The sequence below is a fragment of the Ailuropoda melanoleuca genome, chromosome 11 (assembly GCF_002007445.2).
Source record: "Ailuropoda melanoleuca isolate Jingjing chromosome 11, ASM200744v2, whole genome shotgun sequence".
NCBI classification, from domain to species: Eukaryota; Metazoa; Chordata; class Mammalia; order Carnivora; family Ursidae; genus Ailuropoda; species Ailuropoda melanoleuca.
Genome location: NC_048228.1, coordinates 47,318,387 through 47,343,492, shown reverse-complemented (window position 1 = coordinate 47,343,492; position 25,106 = coordinate 47,318,387). Strand labels below are relative to the sequence as shown.

General features: G+C 37.6%; 1 protein-coding gene across 2 annotated transcripts in view; it reads right to left on the bottom strand.

The window, feature by feature from the left end:
* ANTXR2 (ANTXR cell adhesion molecule 2) overlaps positions 1 to 25,106 on the bottom strand; it is a 143,981-nt gene that overhangs the window by 71,049 nt on the left and 47,826 nt on the right. For both annotated transcript variants that reach the window (XM_034671637.1, XM_011219018.3), the window contains exons 11-12: positions 20,315 to 20,393; positions 8,367 to 8,462 (exon numbers count right to left, since the gene is read on the bottom strand). In XM_034671637.1, the coding sequence (XP_034527528.1) occupies positions 8,367 to 8,462; positions 20,315 to 20,393 (175 nt within the window). The remainder of the gene's footprint in view (positions 1 to 8,366; positions 8,463 to 20,314; positions 20,394 to 25,106) is intronic.

Sequence of the window (25,106 nt, the reverse complement as noted above, 5' to 3'; positions counted from 1 at the left end):
CAGGGCCTCAGAAGTAACAAAAGAGGGTGAAAATAATCTGAAGCCATTTGGCTCAAAAGTCAAAATGGAAAAAAATCTGTGTCCAACTGATATCCTTACATTTCAGCAAAACTAGTGCAGGAGAAAAGGAAACCTGTCAGTGTAAATACATTAAAAATAACAGTCATGAGAATCCCATTCTTGTACTAAATAGTGCAAGAACACATCCATTTCAGAAAAGGATGTATTCATATGCACCATATTTTATGAGAATTTGCAGATTTTAAAAGGCATAATATTGCCTAGTTGCCAGGACTTTTTCCACTTAGCATCCTTTAGTTCTGTATTGAAGATTCTGGAAAACACTTTCACCATTTTATGAACCATATGTAGAGCTTGATTCTCCTCCAATTTTTTTTTCATTTGTTATTATCATCATCAGGGAGGATTACATCTCATCTACTTAGCTGCTAGAATGAAGATTTCAGTTTGGAGGAGAGCCGATTTCTTTAAAAAAAAAAAAGTTAGCTGCTTCAGGCAACAGTCCTTTTGATCTGCTCATTAACACTTTCAAATGTTCGAGTGATGTGGGCATTCTTTGCGCTAGAAAATGTCAGCACTGGAGCCTGCAGCCAGCTTGATGCAATCATATGTTCCAATATTCAGAAAAGAGTGAAAAGAACTGTCAACAGTGAACTGCCTTGGATTTAAGAAAAAAAAAAAAGATACTGTACAACGCCCGTAGATCAAGTAGTGTTTCAGGACTGCTTCTTGCCAGTGACAAAAACAAATGCCCAATTTATCAGCAATGTCATCTAAGTGACTAAGAGCCCACAAACAATAGAGAAGTCACTCTCAGTGTTTAGAAAAATTTGTTTGAAATAGATGTGGGCCTTCCTTTCCTTCTCTTTGATAAGATCAGAGAGCAAGTGTAGTGCCTTTCCTCTGAAGTGCAGAAACACAAAGTTCTATTACATTAGTATTTGGGAAGCTTTTTTCTGAATCTCACAAAGTTAGATGCTTTCATCATCCAGATCAAAATATGGTCTGAGCTATCTCATCCGCCCTCTCCTCTCCTCCTTGACAGACTCATCAGTGATCAAAGATTCCTACTTTGAACAAATAAATAACCGGTGGGAGGTCTGGACAATAAATACAATTTAAAATGCCAAATGGGGACTGGGAAGAACAGTGTGAGACTGTATTCTGCCAAGAGTTAAGGAAAGGTGCTACTATCAAAGCAAATAAACTAAGACCAGGAAGAGTTCGATACTCTTTTGCAAATGATATTCTGTTGGAAAACATCACCACGGAAGCAATAAGTACTAACATCACACTCTATTTCAAGGAGGCAACCAAACATAAATCATTTTAATTAATGGTGCAAGAAAGGCATATTAAAATTTAAATTACTTCTGTTTTATTGTGCATTCCAAAAAAAAAAAAAAATCAGGCTACTCTCAAAGTAACTCAATAAAGGCACCAAGAGCCCTCCTCAACAATAAAAAACAAGTGCAATATAGGAGCATTATTACTATTTAGAAAGAACAGCACAGCTGTTGCTGGCTAAGAAAATGATTCCATGGAGCTCCAATCAGATATATCCTCATCAGGAAAGCTCAACTTACTTATAAGCAAATTGGACTTTAAAAAGATAACTTTTTAAAATGGTTTTTTAAATTAAGATTTATGAGATCTTTATGTAATGTCTTAAATGCACCAAGGAAAAATGAGCTGCAATTTTCCCTTGAGGATGGAGAACTTTGGCCAAGGACACTAGAGCAAAGTGAACATTTATCATTTCCAGCATATTCGGATATTTATCTGCAGCTGTATAACACACTCTAATTGACAACACTCCAGAAAGCCTTTGTTTGCCACCTCATTAGCCTTACATCTGTAATTCTGCAGAGTGTCTGGTTATGCCAAATGATACAACCATAGGACTGTCATTTCTGCCATTCTGATAGTAAAACAAATTTGCCATAAACTCAACATACCTTCTAAGCTAAACAATGATGAAAACATCCACATTTTCTAATATTTCACTCATGATTCAGTACAGGATAAGTTTTTTTAACCTCTCCTGCCCCCATTTTTAATTTAAGGAAAAAGGAAGGATGCAGCTGATGTCTTTGTTAACGAAAAGCAGCTGTAAAGGGTGGATGTGAGGACCCACAATGAGCAGGATACAGACCCTTCAACAGATGGTGAGAAATAACTTCACACAAAAATGAGAACTTTCCCCCTTACAGAATAGTTTGCAAACTCAACACACTCTGTAATTCACTAATAATAGTGCCTAAAAATTTCTGCTTTGCATGAGGGCTCTTTCACTATGATTATTACTAGATAAAGTCTTCCAAGTACCATTGGTTTAGATTTCTTTTGTCATGAAAAGCCCTGGTACACGGAGGACACCATTCTGCAACATTTTAAATGATGTTGTCTCTTTCTTTTGTCCTTGAAAGTATGCATTAAAATGAAGTGAAAGATTTAAAATTTTTAAGTAGTCAGATTAAAAGCATCCTGTGTGGCCAGATTTTCTACTGCAGGGGTTTTTCCTTAACCTTTTTTTATTCTATGCCCCTCTCCGGCAATCTGGTGAATCTATGGATCCCTTCCCAGAATAATTAGGCTAAATTAAAATACAAAGGATTTTAAGGAATCCAAATATATTTTGATATAATTATCCAATCTGTAAAAAAAAAAAAAGCTCACAACATTTGTGATATAGAAATATATTCTACTTTATGAATAATTCATTAAATAATGAAATAACAATAGTAGGTCTGGGAACTACCCTAACTTTTGAAGTTCTGATAGTTGAAAAGATATTTTAGAAATATGTGAAGAACTATACGTGATATCGGATATCTGTGATTACTATTGGTGACCAAGTTTCCAGAACTGCCAATACTTTGTGGATAGTGGCCTACATTTATAATGAAGAAAATGACAAATTTCAGTTGGAAGTAAAAATAAAGATTTTTTTTTTCCCACCCAAGTTGACAATCCTCAGGGTAGAAATCCCTGTGTGGTATATGTAGAAGCAACTAGACAAAAGTTAAATTGCTTCAGAATTTTATTACAATTAACAATCCTTACGTACTCCTATCTTAGTTCCTATTGTACAGAATGGCAAAGGCCACATTTCCTATTATAGATACATATATTACAGAGGATGCCTTTTAAATAAAATCAGTGAAAGTCACACAAAGAACTAAGATTGTACCATAAATCCTCTCATGCAAAATGCCTCCCCATGGTTGACAGAATTTTGATTAAAACTGGCAACAAGGTACCCTATTATTTTGAAGTGGTCTTCCAGATAAAAGGTTGCCAAGTGTTTCAATTTTAAGAATTGAAATACTTCAAGGATGATAAGTATTTACTGTGTAAGAAGTCTGGTTTACAATGAGGAGTAAAATACATACAGTACTTGATTTCAGGAAATTATTAGACTATAAAGTTAGAGAAATGTTCAACAAATAATCACACAAATAATTGTTTAATCTTAATTTCCTTTAAGTATCACCAAAACAGTACCATTTTCTAACCTGATAGGGTAACTTTTTGAGGATTTTGGTTAAAATTTTAATATAAAATATTCTAGAGGGGATATTTATGACTTTGATATGTTTCTTGTTCCTGAGACCAAATTGGTACAGTGAATGAGGTCTACGTCATAGTTTCAGAGGCATAGTTATTTAGTTAAACGTTCAAGTTCTTTGCTTTTCCCTATAGAGTAAAAGGGTCACCTTCTAGCTTTCAAGGGATTTAGTGGCTCAATATCTGAATACGAATGGGATAGTACTGGCCTCTTCTAGCAAATAACAAGCACCCCGAGAAAGCTGTCCATGGATCCCTGTTGTCGAATGGTTCTAACAACATATATGCCTCGAATACTTCTAATTAGAAGCCTGTTTCTTCCAATAATTCCTTTCCACTCTGAAACGTAAGTAAATTATACTCAATATATAAAACATTATGCTCATTTATTTTACAGTTACTCAAAACAGAAAGGTAATTCTCATTTTAAAAAATGCATACTAATTTTTTAATAGCCTCGTAACTACTGCTAACATTTTGAAAAATATGTCATTGTCTTCCATTTTACAACCTCTTAGACTCCATGAACAGTTTTTCTATGAGTTGATCTGAAACCATATTACATAAGAATTGCCAAAATCGATAGCCCTAAGCAGTGATTCCCAACCCTGGGAAATATCAGAATCATTTAAGGATTGTACTAGTTTCTTAATGCTGCTGTAACAAATTACCACAATTTTGATGGCTTAAAACAGCAGAAACCTATTTTCTTACAGTTCTGGAAGTCAGGAGTCTGACCTGAATCTTATGAGGCTAAAATAAGGCATTAGCAGAGCTGGTTCCTTCTACAGGCTCCTGGGCTATAGCTGTTCTTGTCTCCCGGAGCTGCTGGCAACGGTCAGCATTCCCTGGCTTGTAGCTGCATCTTCCAATCTCTGCCTCCCGGTCACACTGCCTTCTCCCCTTCTGTAGGCTAATTATGCACAGGAGCTTAATTTAATCACATCTCAAAGTCCCTTTGCCATAGAAGATAACATTCACAGTTTCCAGGAATTAAGACCTGCCTATCTTTAGGGACCATTATTCAGCCTACTACAAGGGCTTTTCTAAATGGCAAGAAACCCTGGAGAACCTCACCTGCCCTGCCCTTTCTTTCAGGGAGAATCACCACCATTGGAAATCTTATCTCTACTGCTCTGAGAGCTTCCCTTTATTTCGGGCAAGAAAAAAAAAATGAGTACCACTGTCTAAAATGAAAAGGTAACACTGTCATTTTTGAGTTATTGATTAGACATCTGTGAAATTTTAATCTCTGAACAATGAACAAATCATTTCATAAGATATTAACATAAAATATGAAATGAATGAGAAAGAACGTGTAAAAAGTATTAGGGCCTCTGTTCAGGGCTTTATTTCCAGACTTTCTATCTTTATAAAAGCTCCCAAGAGTAGGATTCCCAAGGAAGTGGATAGCTGACATAATCTAAAGATGCCTGAGAACAGACATTTTAAGCTGTTTCGTCATGTTTCAGTTCAAAGATGAGATTTAAATATTTGCCACTAGTACTTTAAAAACACTCACACAAAACAAAATTTATACAACACCAAGCTGAAACAAATACATTTCATTTCCCATTAGAAAGTAATATTATGGTAACAATATAGTCAAAGTTAAATTGATCCCTAATAATTTAACTGCTAACAATTACTTAGCAAACTGCATTCTAAGTCCAGCATTGCACCAACATATTCTCTGAAAGGAACAGAATAAAACAAATACCCTGCCATTGCACTACAACACCCTCCGACACTTGAGACTTTTTCACGAGGCTATGGTTCCCTTTGCCCCTTTTCTTTCACATGACCTCTTCATTTTGCTCTAGCTCGCTCAGCTTCCATCTTATATTCCTATCTATTTTGTTAGCGATCCTTTGCTTTGGCCATCTCTAAGGTGCATTTTCTGTCACCAGCTTTCCATTTCAATTGCTGATGGAAACTCAGTTGGATGCAAACTCAATCCCCACCAGGACCAGACCCGGGCAGACACTACTATAAATCAAGCAAAGCTTCTTTGAGGGGATTATACGGATCCAATCTCTCCAGTGGCTTCTCATCATCCCCAGGGTGAGTTCAAACTTCCTAAAAGACAGAGGAAGCCTCCCTAATGGGATTCCTGCCTAAATCCCACACCATCTTTGGCTGTTCCCTTTCACCGACCACTAGGTAAGCCTCAGCCTAGTGCTTCCCAAAGCATGCCGGAATAACTCAATGTAATTCCACATGCACTTCATCTGAAATGTCCCTCATCAACTGTAAACAGCTTATTCATTATTCAGAAGTCAGTTTGGAGTCATCAGCCCAGGAAGGTTTCTCTGAGCCAATCCCGGAACTCTGGCAAATCCCTCCTCCTTATGTTCTTACTGTGCTTTACCAACATTGCTGCTGGGGCGCTCATGCCCCTCCAACTATCCTTTGCCCACGTTTCTGTGTTTCCATATTAAAATGTGAGTTTCCATATCATATTATAGTCATTTTTGTACCCCCCAGTTCCTAATATAGTACTGACACAGATTGCCAAGGGCTAACTACAGAATTTTGCCTCTACCCTGCTTTTAAAGCTACCTTAGAAAACATTTGCTATGATTCATTTATACCTACGTATAAATATAAGTTCATACTCAGGGCTAGCTGCCGTCTAATCTATAGTTGTAAACGTCAAATACAGGTGGGTCTCTCTATTAAGTAAGTGTCAGAAATTAGTAAGCATTCATAATGTTTGTAAGGATAGGAAATCCTCCTGAAGTCTGACAACACACCTTAAAGGCATCCCTCTATGCTCTGCATAAAGAAATATACTCTGGGATTCACGACCTGTAGTCTCAGGGTTGTAAATGAACTTATTCTCCCCACCTAGAGATTGAGTCCTCTCTGTAACATCCAAAATGGTGGTCAAGATCTGTACCTGAGCATATCTAGCAAGGCCCCAGAGAAGCCTATTTTAGTTTTCACATACATCTTTTAAAAAAATCATACACTTGGACACTTTCGAGCTCTCTGATCAATAATAAGTGAAAGTGCAAAGTAACGAAGGAAGGAAATCCGCCACGACAAAATTTAAATTAAAAAACTGAATCCTATTTGGGCACTTTTTTGCTTTTTAATTTGAGACTCAAGAATGCTAGCCACCCTAAAAGAACCATATCAGGATAATCAAGATTACAACAGGAAACCGTTTGGGCACAAATTGCTATGGCAGGAAACTGATTAGTTCAGCAAAGAGACAGGATGCTTCTTGTCTCTACCGTTGTCTCAGTTAATTCTGTGCCTCCCTCCATGGAGCGACTGTTCTGAGATTGTAAAGCTGACTCATGAAAGCAGACTGAAGTATCATTAATAATACATGCAGGAGTAATGCAGAGTAGTGCCTGCAGTGACAAGGAAACTGAAATGAGGGGCGCCTGGGTGGCACAGCGGTTAAGCGTCTGCCTTCGGCTCAGGGCGTGATTGACATTGTAAAAAAAAAAAAAAAAAAATTTTAAAAAAAAAAAAAAAAAAAAAAAAAAAAAAGGAAACTGAAATGAGTCAGCAAAGGTGAGGGAGAAAAAAGGCAGTCTCATGATATCATGTACAACACCACTGTGATCTACAGAACAGGAAGTCCTACATAACGTGTCGATAATAAAAGGATACTATGCAACTAAGGAGGAGGCATGCTTCGAATGAGTGCTTCTTCAGGATACGCGTGAAACCTGAACAATCCAAATTCCGCTGCTTGCCATGTGCTGAACTCTACCACCCAACAGTCTATCCTGTGCAAGGCAGAATCATGCACCCCAAAGATGTCCCTGGAACTATGAATAATTTCCATTGCATAACAAAAGGGACTTTGCATATTGAGAGAGTTAAGGATCTTGAGAGGGTAGAGTATGTTGGATTACCCAGGTGGGTCCAATTTCTTCACATGGTTCCTTAACATTGGAGGTCGTGTCCCAGCTGGGTTGAGAGTCAGAGGGAGATGTAACTATGGAAGAATGGTCAAGGAGATGCTGGCTTTGAAGATGGAGGGAGGGGTCCATGAGGCAAGGGACGTGTGTGTCCTCTAGAAGCTGGAAAAGCCAAGGGTACAGATTCTCCTCCAGAGCATTAAGAGAGAAATGAACCTCTGCCAATACCTCTTAGCCCAGTGTAGTCCAGGGAGACCCATCTTGTACCTGTGATCAAATAACTGTTACATAAGAAATCCGTGATGCTCTAAGCCACCAAATGTAGAGCAATTTGTTACAGTAGCAATAGAAAGTGAACAGAAACCTGTATTCTTTCAAAGACTTTACTCAAACACAAAAGATAACACAAACAAACCATCATAACTTCAAAGCTGCCGATTTGACAGACACCCTAACATGTGCCCATGACTTATTTCTAAAATATTTTTCTGAGAGGCAAACAGAGAAGGTCCTGAGATAGATTTTTCAAAGAGGTAGTGAAGGATTCAATAAGTACTGACAAGAAAACAAGATTATCAACTTCTCCCCATGAATCCAACTGAAAACATCATTCAACTTACCTGAAACTCTTTTATCCCTACTACCTCTCCTCCTTTATCTCCCCTTCTCCCTCCAAACTTGATTTTGAGGTGCGTTTTAGATGAAGTTTTATAATAAACATTTATTGGCATGCATTTTTTCTAGAACTTATGATAGTAATAAAAACTATTAAAATCAAATTTGCTAACTGAAACTTTGCTGTTGTTGAACACTGGCACTGATTGACATTCCAGGCCTTATTTTACATCTCACTGCTTTACAAGAATACAGTTGCAAATCCTCCTTACTCACCACTTTGCAGCAAAGGGGCCAAAACCACCACATCAAACCAATGCCCAGTAGTAGCAGTAACACCAAAATAGCAATGATGGCTGCAGTCCCACTAGACTAGAAGAGGCAGAAGACAAAAACAAAGTGGTCAGTAAAGCATAGGGTTAAATCCCAAATACACATTTTTTTAAAGAAACACCAGAAAATGATGCAGAAAGCATAACAATGTCAAATCAGAGTCTCATTATATTCCTTTAAATCCTGTAAATTCCTTTATACTCTATTTCATACCTGTTATGTTAAAACAGGCAATAATAAATATAAAATCTTCCAAAGTGCTGTAAACAGTTTTAAATTATGCCTTAAAAGAATTTAAGAAAAATCACTATCTGGGGTTATACGAAAGGGCCACATGGTCCCTGTCATTTGTCTCTGGGAAAGAGTTTTTGATCACAAGCATCATTACTTCTGGGCAAAACTTATGCAGCATTTTCCCAGACTTTTTGATGATAGAACACTATTTGATTATATATTTAAATGATAGGGCAAGATGAATATCAAAAATCACCAAGCAAGTGAGAAACCAACAATGTTTCTTTTTTTAAATTTTTTAAAAAGATTTTATTTATTTATTAGAGAGAGAGAGAGATAGCAAGAGAGAGCACGAATAGGTGGGTGGAGAGGGAGAAGCAGACTCCCTGCTGAGCAGGGAGCCCAATGTGGGGCTCGATCCCAGGACCCTGGGACCACGACCTGAGCCGAAGGCAGATGCTTAACCGAATGAGCCACCTAGGAACCCCAACAACAATGGTTCTTGTTGGCGAATGGTACACTGCATCAATTCAAGAAAGCAACCTCATGCATTCACACATCAGAACGTTTCGCACCGAAGCTCAAGCACTCCCCACACAACCACACTGGTGTCCTCTCACTTCCGGATGCCAAGCTCGTCCAGCCCTAAGGAACCTGCTCCGGGCTCTGCCTCCAATCCCCCTCCTGTAACCACCACCTAGTCATCCTACACGACTCACCTTAAGCCACTTTCCCAGGAAGCCTTCTTTGCACCCTCTGACTAGAAAATGCCCCTCTTTACTATCCAATTCATAGTTCTCCATTCTTCAATCTTGGGCAGTTATCACAATTTATTTGTTTCTTTCTTTAATTTATATTTTCTGTTACTATTTATTGTGAGCTCTAGAAAGTCTACTTACCAATGTATACTCCATGCTTGGCATTTAAAATGATTTACTAAGAGAATGAACTCCAAAGAAATAAGACTGCAAAAGCCACAAACGCAAAGACTAGTATTTACTGAATTTTTAGTGTGGGAATAAAGTTCCCCAGGGGACAAGGTGTATCTCCCAAACCCCATTCTCTGGTATCCCCAGTAATAATGCTTTATTCTCTGTGTGTGTTTTTCTTTCTGTTTTGTTTCTTTGTCTCATTTCTTTCTTTCTTTTCTTTCTTTCTTATTCTTTGTTTTCTTTCTTTCTTTCTTTCTTTCTTTCTTTCTTTCTTTCTTTCTTTTTCTTTCAAGGGAAAGAATGCAGAGAAGAAAAAACTCTAAATAAATCAATATACTCTCCAGGTGAAAATCTGGGACTTCATGGCCAGTTTTTCAGGGACACATTTCCTGTCATTCAAAACAAATAAGAAGTATAAGCCCAGCGGCACCTGGGTGGCTCAGTCAGTTAAGCGTCTGCCTTCAGCTCAGGTCATGATCTCAGGGTCCTGGGATCGAGCCTCACATCAAGCTCCCCGCTCAGTGGGGAGTCTCCTTCTTCTTCTGCCTCTCCCCCCACTCATGCTCTCTCTCTCAAAAAAATAAATAAATAAATAAATAAAATCTTTAAAAAACAAAACAAAACATTAGTTTTTGGTGTGATGTTCAATAATTGAATTTAAATTAAAAAAAGAAAACAAAACAAAACAAAAACAAAAAAAGAAGTACAAGCCCAGAGGTCAGGGTAAGAGCCACTTTTATCCCAAGAGCTGATAGAGAGAGGCGTGACAAGGTGTGGGGGGACCCACCAGTATCCATCTTAGAATGGCACTGTATTAAAAGTATTAGTCTAGAGGTTTAATTTTAAGCAAGTTGTTTAATTTCTTGGAGCCTCTGTTTTCTAATCCATAAAATAAGAAAGCCAGTTGTTCCCATAGCATGAAACTCTTTGTGGAAAAGCCATTACTATGCTATCTCCCTTAGAAAATCATCATGCGTATTAACATACCCAGAAAGCTCCAGGTGGCTTTGGAGTAAAGAAGCTCAACTGACACCAGCACAGAAGCATCTTTTTTTCCCACTTTAAATATCCTGTAAATCTAGGACTCCCTAGAATCCACATTGAGAAATGTTGGAATTGATCAAAGCTGAGAGACTTTCCCCTGTTTAAGTGTCAATGGTAGTAGCATTCAGTCAGAACATTTTCTAATGTAATTTAAAGCACAATACGAGGCACCTAGGGCACAGTTGGTTAAGGGTCCAACTCCCTTGGTTTCAGCTCAGGTCATGGCCGCAGGGTGGTGAGATTGAGCCCCCCATGGGACTCCACACTCAGTGCAGAATCTGCTTAAGACTCTCTCCCTTTGCTCCTCCCCTCACAAAACAGAGAAATAAATCTTTTTAAAAAAATAAGCAAAATGCTACACATAATGACATATGCACAAAGAGATAATAATCTTTATGTAAACAGTTACATGTAAACAACTGAGAACAGAAGGTAGTTTTCAAAAGATGTGGCAAGGAAGTACTAGCAAAATATACTTGGTTCAGCTAATCAGAAAAATCTTGACATGTGTATCCTTTCCCCGTACCATCTCTTATTATCACAATGGAAGAAAAAAAAAACATTAGCATATAGCCACGTGGAAACCATCCCAAAACAACTTCATTTTTATAGATAGCAATCACCAGCAGCCTTTCAGTTCTAACAAATCTATTTTTAAAATAACTAATTCTCAAGGTGGCACAAACTATAAAACATTCATTACTTTCAGAAATTTTCAGAAGATTAAGAATCAACTACACATGAACAATTAAAGCTATCCTTTGATTTCTGGTTGTGCATCTGAATGGAAGAGGTCACACGCATACAAGGTATTTATGGAGCTGACATAAGGCTACAAATTCACCAAAACTGATACCACCAAAGTATCATCACTTAGCATCTTTGATCAGTTTATTTACCTTATCTGTCAGAAGACAACAAGAATAACTATGGTAACTTCACACGCACGCACTATCTTCACTGAGCTCTACCATTCACTACCCGATCATTCTTAAGGCACTAGAAGAGGCTATTACATTATATTCACCGTAAAGAATTAACTTAAAATAGAAGAAATACAAAGACATGGATTCATGTAGCAACTTCTTGTTGTGGAGTTCGGTAGAATGAAAATGTGAGCTCAACATTTCATTATTAATGTATCTTAAATGTCTAAATCAACGTCTCGCACATAGAAATGTGTGTGTGTGTGTGTGTGTCTGTGTGTGTATGTGTGTGACAGAGAGAGAGGGAGAGAAAGAGAGAGATAGCGAGAGAGAGAAAATGTCAATACTTTACAGAAAATTTCCAGGCAAATATCTAAGTTCTCTGTCCTTAAAACCAAAGAAAACAATTCAGAACATACATCAGGCTACTTAAGAAATACTCAAAGGGCATCTTTCTACACAGAATTCTAAACATTCATGAACAAATCATGTGACTCTCCACAGCCTTGATTATGCTAAGCTCTAAAATCTAGGCAAACAGGAATAGGACAGGAAAACAATGTCAAACAAATACATAGAAAAGTGTGATATCCTATGAGAGAAATGCTCTCAAATGCATAAATTCATGATCCTGCCTCTTATATGAGACACCCCCCCAATCTGTTTATGGACGGAACGAGTACAGCATTCCCTACCAGTCCTTTCCCACATTAGGATCTAGTCACAGCACTCATGGAAATGGCTCACCATTTTTGTCTGTGCTATACAGTTTTCGAAAAGGTTCTAAGAACACTTGGTTTCCTCCTTTCTTAGAATTCAAACTCTGTGTTCAGAAATAGGAACATGCAACTAGAAGATATCAACCTGCTAAACATTTAGTGGTTACTTCTTTTTTTTCTTTCTATGAATGCGTCAATAGCCGGAAATTCAGAAAATCGTATTGACAGAATATAAAGCAAAGGGGCTCGCCATGATAGGCAGTTAAAAATCTTGCTTTTTCCTCCAAAACAAGGACTCCATTAGGAACATTAATAAAATACTACTCACATCCAGATGTAAATATACATATATTATGGCAATATTATCACCTCAACTGACTCCAAGGTTCCTCTTCAATAAAATTAAAAAGAAAATACAGATTTTCTAAAGACCCGCAGACCTAATCCTTCTCATATTTTAGCTAAGTGTGATGAAAAACAGGCCAGAGGAAGCCAAGACTGTCGTGCAACCCAACCTTGCTGTAAGTGCATGAGACACAATCCTTGGATGCCTCTAGTCCCAGACATGGGCTCAGTTAACTGGATACAAATTCAGGCTTTCCTGGTTCCGTTGTTTTCATTTGCCAGAGCCATTATCAGAGCATGAAAGACTTCAATCTTGAAAGGGAAATCATGTCATTGTTCACATAGCTTTATAAACAAATTAAGGAAAGGTCAAACACATAGACTTCAGTCCTATGAGCAGAGAGCAGGCTGCAAATTGCAGACTTAAGAGTCAAATGAAACTAGCCATGATTACACATGGATCTGTGTCACAGACAGAAACTAAAAGCCTCTCATTCCACTTAGAATCCCTCCCTTTAAATCCTACGCAGTTACGCACATGCCAAAGTTACAAAATTGGACAAGTTTTCATGAAGCTCACAGGTTAGTTGGAGAGACAAACCGTGAGCAAATAACCACAAATGTGAGGAAGTGGGAGGCAACTAACCTGGTCCGGGGCTCTGAGGAAGTAAGAAAGCCCAGGGAGAAGCACCCAGGTGGCTCAGTCACTTGGGGATCTGCCTTCGGCTCAGGTCATGATCCTGGGGTCCTGGGATGGAGCCCCACAGCAGGCTTCCTGCTCAGCAGGGAGACTGCTTCTCCCTCTCCTCCCCACTCGTGCTCTCCCTTGCTATCTCTGTCGCTATCTCTGTCTCTCTCTCTCAAATAAATAAATCCTTAAGAAATAGAGAGGAAGGAAGGAAGGAAGGAAGGAAGGAAGGAAGGAAGGAAGGAAGGAAGGAAGGAAGGGAGGGAGGAAGGAAAAAGAAAGAAAGCTCAGGGAGAAAGTGGGGCAGAATTCATGGTCTCTTGCAAACACAAGAGAAAGACAATGGTGGCTGGAACACAGAGTTTGAGGGGACTTGGCAGCATTTGAAGAAGCTAAAGAAAAGGCCTGAAACACAAATTTCTGAAAAATGGTAGTTCTCTTGAATACAGAAAGAACTGGCCATCTGTTACAACGGATTAATGTCCATTTGTTGGATGACCTTTCAACTGTCCATTTGTTGGAATGAATCTTTCTAACCATAGTTTTGAAAAAACGGCATTCTCAGATGTCTGTGAAAGAGCAGGTTGTGCAAGTTAGCTGAGGAGTCCAGATGATGGTTCAAGTTACGAAGTCAAAACTCTTATTTTAAGGGTTAACTGAAGATATACCAGAACCTTGAGTTTGAGGTTAGGGTAGAGAGAGTATATTCTATAGTCTTCCTGGACACAGTAAGTTTTGAACTTGGTCTGCATCTAATTTCCTTTTCTTCATTAAAAGCAAGTTTTCTAATAAAAAACTTCATTCTGCCCAATGTAACTGAAATTCTAGCTAAGAAAATCATAGAAGTATAAAAATAAATCGGTCACTACTGTACTTGTAAAATAACTCTGAGAAAGAGGAATCACTCAAAAATTTCAAAACTCACATAACTATGGGAAAGAAGAATCATTCCAAAAATTTCAAAAAACTGTCGTAATCTACGTAGAAAATAATTAATCACGGCAACCACAATTGAAAAAGAGAGATGCAGGAAAAGGGAAATGGGTCTCCACAATTTTTCTTTCTATGGACTTAGTGTTAGGGGAAGAAAAAAGTCACAAAATGAGTGATGATTTCACGTTCTGGATTCTCTTGGAAGATTTGCTATCAGGAATTAGCAAACTATGTCCCAAAGGCCAAATCAGCTCATCCGTTTCATAAGACTCCTGGCAAGCTAAGACTTTTTTTTTTTGACATTACTACATAGCTGAAAAAATCAAAAGAAGAATACGTTACATAAAATTCAAATTTCAGGGTACACAGCTTTTTGAATGCAGCCACAGCCATTTGTTTACATAATGTTTATAGATGCCTTTGCGCTACAATGGCCAAGTTGAGTAGTTGTGACAGAAACTGTGTAGCCCTCAAGCCCTGAACTATTTATTATCCAACCTTTTACAGGAAAAAATTGCCAACCTGTGTTTTATATAAATCAAATTAGGACCTGGTTACAAATGGCAGATTGTGCAAATGTTCGGGACGGGGGAAGACAGACGTGGATTCGGTTCTCAATTCTAGATTGACTTGACTGTGAAACTGAGCAGGTAATTGAACCTCCAGAACCTTTAGACTCCAAGTCCCCCCTCTCAGGGGCAGTGAGGGCTGCAGTCAGCCGATGTTCTTTCTCACCGAGTCAGGCACCCTGCTGAGCGCTGGGTCTACCCAACAGGAGAAGCACCTTCTAACGTGTTTGCATAAGTGCGCACAGAGATGGGAGGTGGCTCTCTGTTCCTCATCTGTAAAATTAAGGTAATAAGAATAGCCTCCTCTTGAGTCGTGTATGTTAAATGGAGTCATAAAGTGCTTAGCACGGTCCTGGTACTTAATACATGCTCAGAAAACATATTCTGGATACTGTTAAGTCAAAAGAGTTAGAAGAACAGTAGTTCCGAGGGGGGGGGAAGATACCTTTCTTTTTTTCTTTTTTTTTTTTTTAAGCAGAGACACAGTGAGGAGATCTTCTGAGATGGATGAAGAGAAATAACCATCTAAACACAAACCCTTCTCAGGCTCTCACCTTAAATCTCTTCAATCTAAACCTTCATTTCCCCACTTTTAAGCTAGGTATACAGCTACTTTCAACCACTCACTTAACAAGTAATTTTGGAGCACAGGCCCTGTGTAAGGACCAGACACTGGGAGGAGGGCAGTGAGCAAGGCCCAGGCCTTGCTGTCAACATCTCAAAACGGCTATGAAAATCCCAGAAGTAAACAGGAAATTACAGCTCAGTGACGTAAGGGTCTTAGCAGAACTGAGCCTGGAAGCCCTTAAGCACAGAGAGGGGCTCTTTATTTGTGGGATCCCCACAAGGATTAATCAATTGCCAAAGTAATGGTGTTTTATTTTGTTTGGCTTTCAAATGCCTGAGAAAGCCAAAGGCATCATCCCGTAATGAGTAATACTACAAACTGCATCTCATCATATCTGAGTATGCCTGACAGGCTGAATATCACTTAATACAATGCCCGGGTATTTATATATTACCCACTATCCTATTCTATTTTGAATAAAGATTTAAGGCACACATCAGCAGATGCACTTCACGGCAACAGTCTCACTTTCCATACCTATAAAGTGATGATGTTACTACCACACGCTAGAGGCATTTGAGTTTGAATACAAAATAATGGCTAATTCTAATGGGAAAACGAATTATACTATGATTATTAGCAATATGATAAAGTGAATTATAGTATTTATGATCCTACAATAATTAGTGGAATAATAAAATTTACACAGAAGACTAACAATCATCAATCTGGACTGAAGCATCGAAGTCACTGTGACCACCCCTCTGACCCTTGCTCCTTCACCTCTCTGAAGCACTTGATACTGCCTTCATTTTCATATTGGAATTCCATTTTCCTTCGGCTCCTTTATATGGTAAGTGTCCTGGTTTTCCCATTTCTTGAGCTATCTCTTCTCTTACTCACTTCACTTATTCTGTTGACCAAGATGGACTTACATTTTCCCTCAGCCTGAATAAACTTTAGACAGCTTTCTTCCTGGCAATAGGTCCCTCATCTTCCTTTTTTAAAGAGAATCTGCTTTAGAAAACTCCTAATTGCAAAATCTTTCTCTGCCTCTCTGAAATGTATATAAATCTCTTTTAAAGTCTCTTTCCCGTTTTACAGATCCCAGGGGGAACATCTTTCTCAACTTGAGCACTAGCCCTTTGAAATGTAATCATTAAACAAGATGGTGCCCCAATCCCCCAGTCTCTGAGGAAGGGCAGGGGCCTAATGTCATGGGTGCCTGGCTCCAAGTTTTAACAAAACCTCCTGTCAGGAAAATGGGAGAAAGTTTACTTTTCTTTTGGGTAAAGCCAGGTAGCATATACAGGTGGCCTGCAACTCCCTCCACCCCCTTGACCCAGCTGTCTTGAGTTCAATCTCTCTCCCCTATTGTAATAGGTTTTTTTTAAAGATTTTATTTTTTAAGTAATCTCTACATCCAACATGGGGCTCCAACCTACAACCCTGAGATCGAGAGTAGCATGCTCAAGTCAGGTGCCCCTGTAAGAGCTTGGAATAAGACCTTCCTTAGCTGTTTAACTTCGTCTGGCACAGTTTTTCTTTACCATTACATATTTCTCTCACTTCAAAGAAGAAAGGAGAGAAGGTGAGACGGGAGGGATGAAGGAGGGAGGGGAGACAAAAACAAGAAAGGAAGGACAGACCCAACAAATTATTACAGTTATCCTTTCCTCAATCAAAGGATATTTTATTTTTTTAAAGATTTATCCATTTAGTTGAAAGAGAGAGAGTGCAAGTGCTGGTAGGAGGAGGAGAGGAGGGAGAGAGAGTCTTAAGCCAACTCCATGCTGAGTGTGGAGCCCAATGTGGGGCTCAACCCCATGACCTGGAGACCACCACCTGAGCCAAAACTAAGACTGGGTCGCCCAACCGACTGTGCCACTTTGATGCCCCAAAGGATATTTTAAAATTAAAATAGCATAAAGAAAAATTTTGGAATAAAAGAACTCTTTCAAGTTGAATAAATCCAGCATTATGAAAAATATAATCCATGTTCTTTCCTTTTTTCATTTTAGCCCTGACTTCTCTGTGCACTGGAGTTTAGGAACCACAGACCTATAGGATGAAGTCTACACTCCACCTAGTTGTTTTCTTTCTTTAGGCTATTGATAATCTGGTCTAAATTTTCTAATTTCAAGCTTTCCTCCCACCATTTTCATTCTAACTAAATATATCTACTCTCAATTTCATTTTTCTATTTATCTGTGATCTGCTTTCCCCTCCCCTCTTCTGCTTAGATCCTGCTTTCCTTTCAGGACCCAGTTTATCCTGACTCCTCCAAGAATACAAAACTTTTCTCAAAAACAAACTGGTGGTTGCCAGAGGGGAGGTATGAGGGGGCATGGATGAAACTGGTGAAGGGGATTAAGAAGTACAATCTTCCAGTTATAAAATAAATGAAACACAGGGAATTAATGTACAGCACAGGGAACATAGTCAACAATATTGTAACAACACTGTATAGCAACAGATGGTAACTACTTTTGTGGTTACCATTTTGAACTATACATAAATATCGAATCACTATGTTGTATACCAGAAACTAATACAACTATGTCAACTATTCTCCAATTAAAAAAAAAAAACAAAAACAACAACAACAACAAAAAACATTCTCTGGTACTCTTTCCCTTCTGCTTTAAGCTCGTGAAAGCCACTTTCTTTTTTCTTTTTCTTTTCAGTAAAAATCATGTGGAGTTTTGTTAACTACTTCACTCTACACAACTCACAAATGTGTATCTCCAATCCAGACCTCTCTCTAGAATTCCAGACTTGTATATTCAACTGCTTTTATGGTATTTCCACTGTGGTGGCTGTATAGACATCTCTCACTCAACATTTCTAAAACAGAAGTCCTCATCTTCTTCTAAACACTGCTCTACCAGATGACAACTCATCCTTCTACTTGCTCAGGTGAAAAGATTAGAATTTTCTTTAATGTCCTTCTCTCACACCCACATCTAATCCGTCTAGCATTCCATGTGCTCCATCTTTACTCAAAGGTATTCGAATCCAATCATTTCTTACCATCTCCACTGCTGTCTCTTCAGTGGAGACATCCTCCCCTCTCCTAGATTACTGAAATAGCCAAGTATTTGGTCTCCAGATTTCCACATTTGCCCCCCGCCGGCGAAGTCTATTTTTACACAGTAGCCAGAATGATCTTTTCAAAGTATTAAGCCATGTCATGTCACCTTCCAATGGTTCTCCATTTCACTCAAAAGAAAAACTCAAGTCCTTAAAATGACTTGCAAAACCCTACATAATCTGTGCCCCACCCCCCACTCATCTTGAGGCCCTTGCTCTCCCAGCTACCTCCACTCCAGCCCAGTGGCCCCCCTTGCCTTTCTTTAAACTTGTCAGATATAGTGCCTCCTTAGGCTTTGTTCTAGCTGCTCCTGCTACATAAAACACTCTTCCCTTGGGTCATCTTCAGGCTTCACTCCCTCATCTTCCTCAAGTCTTTATTCAAATCTCACCTTTTCAATGAAAATTACTTTAATCCCTTACTTAATATTACAACTTGCCCCTACACTCTATCCATCTCTGACACAACTCATGCCACTTTTTAAAAAATCACCTTACTCTTAAACTACCTTGAGTCATAGTGTGCTCTCCTGAGAACCGGAAAGGCCTCAGAAGACTTCCATAAAAGTACATGATTTGTAAATTCCAAATGAGTCATTTAACCTCAGCATCCTTGCACACCAAAATTGTGAGTGGTTATGGGATACAGAAAATTGTTTTCCTGCTTGCATGGAAGAGAGGTTAAAAAAGATGGCTAGAGGTGCAGAATAAGAGGAAGGATGGAGAAAAAATGCTATTTCAGTGAGCTAAACACTGAGAAACTATATAACCACAAAATATTTGTAACCCCAACCATATTGAGAAACCAGAAAACCTACAACTTACAACATGAATTGCAAATAAAAAGAGAAAGAAAACCCTAGGTGTTTTCAAAACAGAGACAGGTGTTGATAAAGAGTTATCCAGAGAATTCAATAGTGGCCCAAGCGTCCCTATGGAAGTCTGTCTTCCTTGCAATGTTTTCTTACAATGAGAAAGACAACTGTCTCTATACAGGCAATATTGAGTTATTTTGTTTTTTGAAGGAAGAATGTCTCTCCAATTTAAAGATCAAAATATAAAGCCATGAAACCATGAGATGTTAGAAAATATTTAGGTTTGTAATTTTGGTCATTTGAAGGGCAAGAATTTGGGGGGGTTTTTTGTTTTGAGTAATGTCTGTTTTACAAATATAATATACTTATAAAAATAATAGCCATGTAGTCAGTCCCTCTTAGTTCTATTTTCATGTTCAACAATTGAATATCAAAACTTTCCATGAACCCCAAAAATTAACTACAAGGAAAACACAGTCTTAAAAATGTTTACATTCTATATGATTGCATCTTAGGTAATACAAATCAATCATCTCAACTAAAACAAGTTTCCAAACTAGGATATATCAAGCTAACGAAATCAAATTACTTACTCATATCAGAAAGCACCAACATTTAAAATAGACAAAATGTGAGGTCATCGTTAAGATATACTAGTAATTTCAAAAACATATCAATGTCTTAGACACAATAATTCAACCTTCATAACAGAAAAAAACATTATTCCATTTTGATATTTAATGCTTCAAGGAAAATGCTTCATTTGAAAATCATTCTCCTACCTTATTTTTGAATTTTATAAATATCAAAATAAAATTCATGCTATCTTAAAATCTCTTTTTAATGAAGCTAAAGGGAAAAAGAAACAATCTAAAATAAATTCTATACAGAGTTTTCCTTGTGGTGGTCTCCAGTATTACTGTTTGCATCTTTCTCATTATAGCATGCAACAACACTGACAGTCCATAATTATTTCTGGATGGAATCATTTTTAAAAAGGAACTTTATGCAAACTTTTTACTTACACATTCTGTGGCTGTGACTATTAATGAGCTCGAGATGACAGATTTTCCTCCATTAAAGCTCACTGAAACATCAAGAGTTCTAAAAGAAAATGAAAAAAAATAATAATTAAAAACAAATAAAAAACCAGAGGATGTGGAAGATTTTTACTTCCTTATATAATTCAAAACCAGCAAGAAAGTTTACTTTTGGTCAGTTATCCCAGTTTTTTTCTTTCTTCCTTAGGTCCAGTCCTTACTTAGTATCCAGAGGCAAATTCCTTAATTGATCTAATTGTTCCTGAATAAGTATTAATATAAATAGGACCATTAAAAAATTCCTTAAGAGAAATGCTGAGACTGTTTTCACAAAAACCTAAAAAGAAGGGGAAAAAAAACCCTTAGATCCTATTTATCTTATTTTTCCTATCTTCAGACATTACTATCATCATAAGGTAAGTAAGAATAAAAAATTAGAAATAATAAGCCATTCAAGGGTAAATTATAAATTAAGCGATAATGCAAGAGAAATAAATTGAAGAAAAAAGAGAATGCAATTTACTTTTAGGTATTTATTGTAGATGGTCCCAGGATTTTAAAATATCTTGACAAAGGTAGAAGAAAGGATAATTTTTTTCATGCCTAAAATACATCAGAGTTAGAATACAGCTCTTATTTTGAAAACATGTTTCAAATTCTAAGAAATTAATAATAATTAAAATTTCATTAATTCAGATTCTAGTAATTAATTATCTAGAATCAGTCAGCCAGGAGTTGGTAACATTTTTTTATTTTTTATTTTTTTTTTATTTTTTTGAGAAAGAGAAAGAGAGCTCCTACGCTCAAGTGCGCACAAAGCATTGGAGAGGGGCAGAAGGAGAGGGAGAGACAGAATCTTAAGCAGCCTCCATGCCCAGCACAGAGCCCAATGCAGGGCTCGATCTCACAACCCTGAGATCATGACCTGAGCAGAAACCAAGAGTCTGGATCCTTAACCGACTGAGCCACCAGGCAGCCATGGTAATTTTTTTTTATTAAATAGCTCTAACAAGAAAAAAACATAACTCTAACAAGGTATCAAAAGGGCAAAAAAAAATGATAAGGATATTTTTAAATATTAAGGAAACAGCTCTTTTCCAAAATAGTTTACATAGTATACTATCCTCTAATAATCAGTGTGCCAACATTTCAAAGCTATCCACTTATTAAAGCAGAAAGTGGTAGGTAACATTTTGGTAATCTAGCTTCTATACAGTGCCATACTCCCATTCTCATAAAACATTCTAAATTCCAAGAATTAATGGCTAAAAACTGTAGCTATTACTGTATTAATGAATTAGTAAATTACTAATTACTCTGAATTAGAAAAATTTTGTTATATTTAGAAGATTTCTTCTTTATCCCTTGAATGGAAAGCCGAATTCTACTAGTTACAGAGAGCTATGATTAAAGAGAAGCAATCTCAAACCACCAGTAAAATTTTCAATTATGATGCCAGAGAGGGGAGAGGAGAAATATTATTTAGTCCCCACTATGTGCCAGACACTACCCTCAGCATTTTATGGACATTATCTCCTTTAATCCTCACAACAACCCTTAAAATAAGTAGTAGTTTCACAGTTGTGCAGATGGGGCACATAAGGCCCAGAAATGCTAATTGTGGGTACACTTGCCTAAAGTGGTAAAGCTAGGTAGGGTTCTAACTAATTGTGAAGCCTTCCCATCAGACCATACAGGCTTGTTGAAATCAAAGTCCTTAACGTCTTTCTTTTCTCACTGTGATATTTAGTTTGGATTCATATAGGAACAGAGCCACCAGGAAAGATACTCCTAGCAAACTTGGAGCTGAACTCTTCATCAAAATTCAGGAATACACCCATTAAAAATATTTCTTGTAAATTATTCCCTCCAAAATATTTTGTTCAAAAAAAAAAAAAGTTTAGCTATTTCCAGAAATGAATGAGAACTTAAGATGTTTATTTACATCAACTTGCTTGAACTTTTGAACTAGCTCACCAGAGAATGCCAAGTGGCTTATTTAAGAAAGAAAACTTCAACCCAATTGCTTATTCTGCAGAACTAAGTGCCTTGTTTTATTTTTTTTTTTGAAGACGAAGCATAATTGAATCCAAAAATAATCTCCCCTAGCTTCCAATTCCTCTATTTTAAAACATGTACCAGAAAGCATATCACATGGTAGGCATGGTTTTAGTTTGGGGGAAGATGATCTAATTCACAATAATATATGATTGTTGAAAGTAAATTACTGATTCAATTTTTATGGGCTCAGTAGATATAGACTGAAGTTGTTTATAATTTGGTGCTTAGAATTCACCAAAAATAAAGCCATTCTCTAATTAATGAAGGAAACATTAAAATTTTTAATGCTTCCTGACTGAGAAAAAGAAAAAAAAAAAAAGACCCTAATGCTTATCCAAATGAAATAAGAACAGAAGCTATATCTTACAACAAATTCACTCTTTCCTGTAGTAGAAATACATGCTGATGAGATTTTGTAGGCAACCGAAACAACTGTCAACTATCCCCAAATCTCAGTCCGGTATAATGTGGCTCGTGTCACATAAAACTGAGTTAATTCTCCACCGATATGGAAAGCCACCTGATGATTCTTCTGACATGTGGACTCAATGGAAACAACAGGATCTTCACCTTCTTGAGAGCAGAGCACGGCCATCAACAACAGCACTGACAATGACGGCATTTATCAAGTCCCTATGACAAGCCAGACACACCGTGCTCCTCTTCTCATTTAACCCTCACAGGGACACGCTGAGCTGGGCAGCAGCATCTTCTCTACTTCCCAAGTGAGGAAACCCACGCTTACAAAGGTAACCTGCCCAAACATTGAACTTCTCTGACTCTGTAGTCAAAGTGCTTTTACTTCTAACCCATACGTCCTTAATCCTTGATAAATATATTAGGGTCTTGCATTTAAATGTCTCTCATCGGCAAAAGCGGACTATCACTCCTCCAGGTTTTTACTATACTCATACATTGCTCATGGTTAACTAGAATTGTAATTACTAAGTACTAAGATAACATAAAAAATACACTATTAAAGTTACTTCTGCTTTTAAATTTTGTTGTTTCTTTAGAAAAACATTTTTGAAATTATTGGTACAATACTGGCCTGCCATGAATGATACCTTTGCCCGAAGTTACACTACTCCTTTGCTGGCACGCAGACTGATAAAGTCACCCTGCCCTCTAACCCAAACTGATACCCTGACCTTTCGTTACCCCAAAACTCTAATATATGTAATGTTTTCTGTCGCACTTCATGTCAGTTCTGTTAGTACCTATGGATTGTTCACTCCTATATAACCCTTACTTCTGGTTAGTGTATTACTAACGGTAGAACCCACACTCTCAGAAATAGAGACTTTATTATGGTTAAAAAATGTATGAAAGTCATGTTGGTTTTACTTAATTCCACACAGAAGTGAGAAGTGAGGGGGAGAGTTAATTTTTATTTATCCTACGAATCCATTAAAATTATAAATGGGGAAGATCTAGCCCAGGAGTTGAGGAATTAGGCACCTAGGGACTGCACTCTCAATCTTGCACCCCTCAATCTGTACAATGGGAATAAATTTTACCCATTTCAGAGCTGTTTGGGGGAGGAGAGTTTGATAACATAATAAACCTAAAATATCCAACACAGTGGCTGGAACACAGCAGGTATTCTCACATTATTCTAACACCTGACTATTTTTCTAGCAGATTATTTAGAATAACAAGGTACTTTTTATATAAAATCTTTTAGATCCAAGCTTAAAAAATAACACAGACAATACAGAAAAATATATAGCAGCAATAAAATAATTACCTAACACTTTTTGGCATAAAGAACTTCTACTCACTGCTATATGAACGTATAGAAAGCTAAATTATTCAATAACTGCCTAGTATATAAACCTCATGCAACTGGTGTAAAGAAATTTTTCAGTGGTATTTCCTTCCTGTTACAAAACATAATCTGATTAAACCCAACTTCATAGGTATGTTGGGCTATGTGCTTAAACCTCAAACCTAAAACGGCGCTCTAAATTGGTTTATAAATGTTTGCCAGGAAGTTCATTCGGTCACTCAATCATTCTATTATTAGTTAATTAAACAAATATTTGTAAATTGCTTACAATAGCCCAAGCTAGGATGTGCTTGGAAGCAAGGTTGCAATAACAAATAAAACACAGTATTAAAACGCAAGTGAAAGGGAGCCACATAAACAATTACAATAGAGTGTGATATTAACCGACACAGGTCTAAGCACAGGGGTGCTGTGGACCAGCTGTGAGAGACACTACCGGGCTCTGCTTTGCCATGGGGATGTCAACAAAGGTTTCCTACAGGAAGTCACTCAAAGATGAAACCTAAAGAATGATCAAGAGATAACGAGGAAAAGAGATTAGAAAAGGAATTCAAGAAAAGGGGGGTAATCAGAAGGGGGAATGAAACATGAGAGACTATGGACTATGAGAAACAAACTGAAGACTTCAGAGGGGAGGGGGTGGGGGAAGGGGATAGACTGGTGATGGGTAGTAAGGAGGGCACGTATTGCATGGTGCACTGGGTGTTATATGCAACTAATGCAGCATCAAACTTTACATCGGAATCTGGGGATGTACTGTATGGTGATTAACATAATATAATAAAATTAAATTAAAAAAAAAATAGAAAAGGAATTCAAGAGGAAGGGGTGCTATTTGACAGGCTGGAAGGTAAGAAAGGCACAGAACAGTCAGGGAACTAAAACCATTCGACATGGCAGCAACAAAGAGTGTGAGACTGAGAA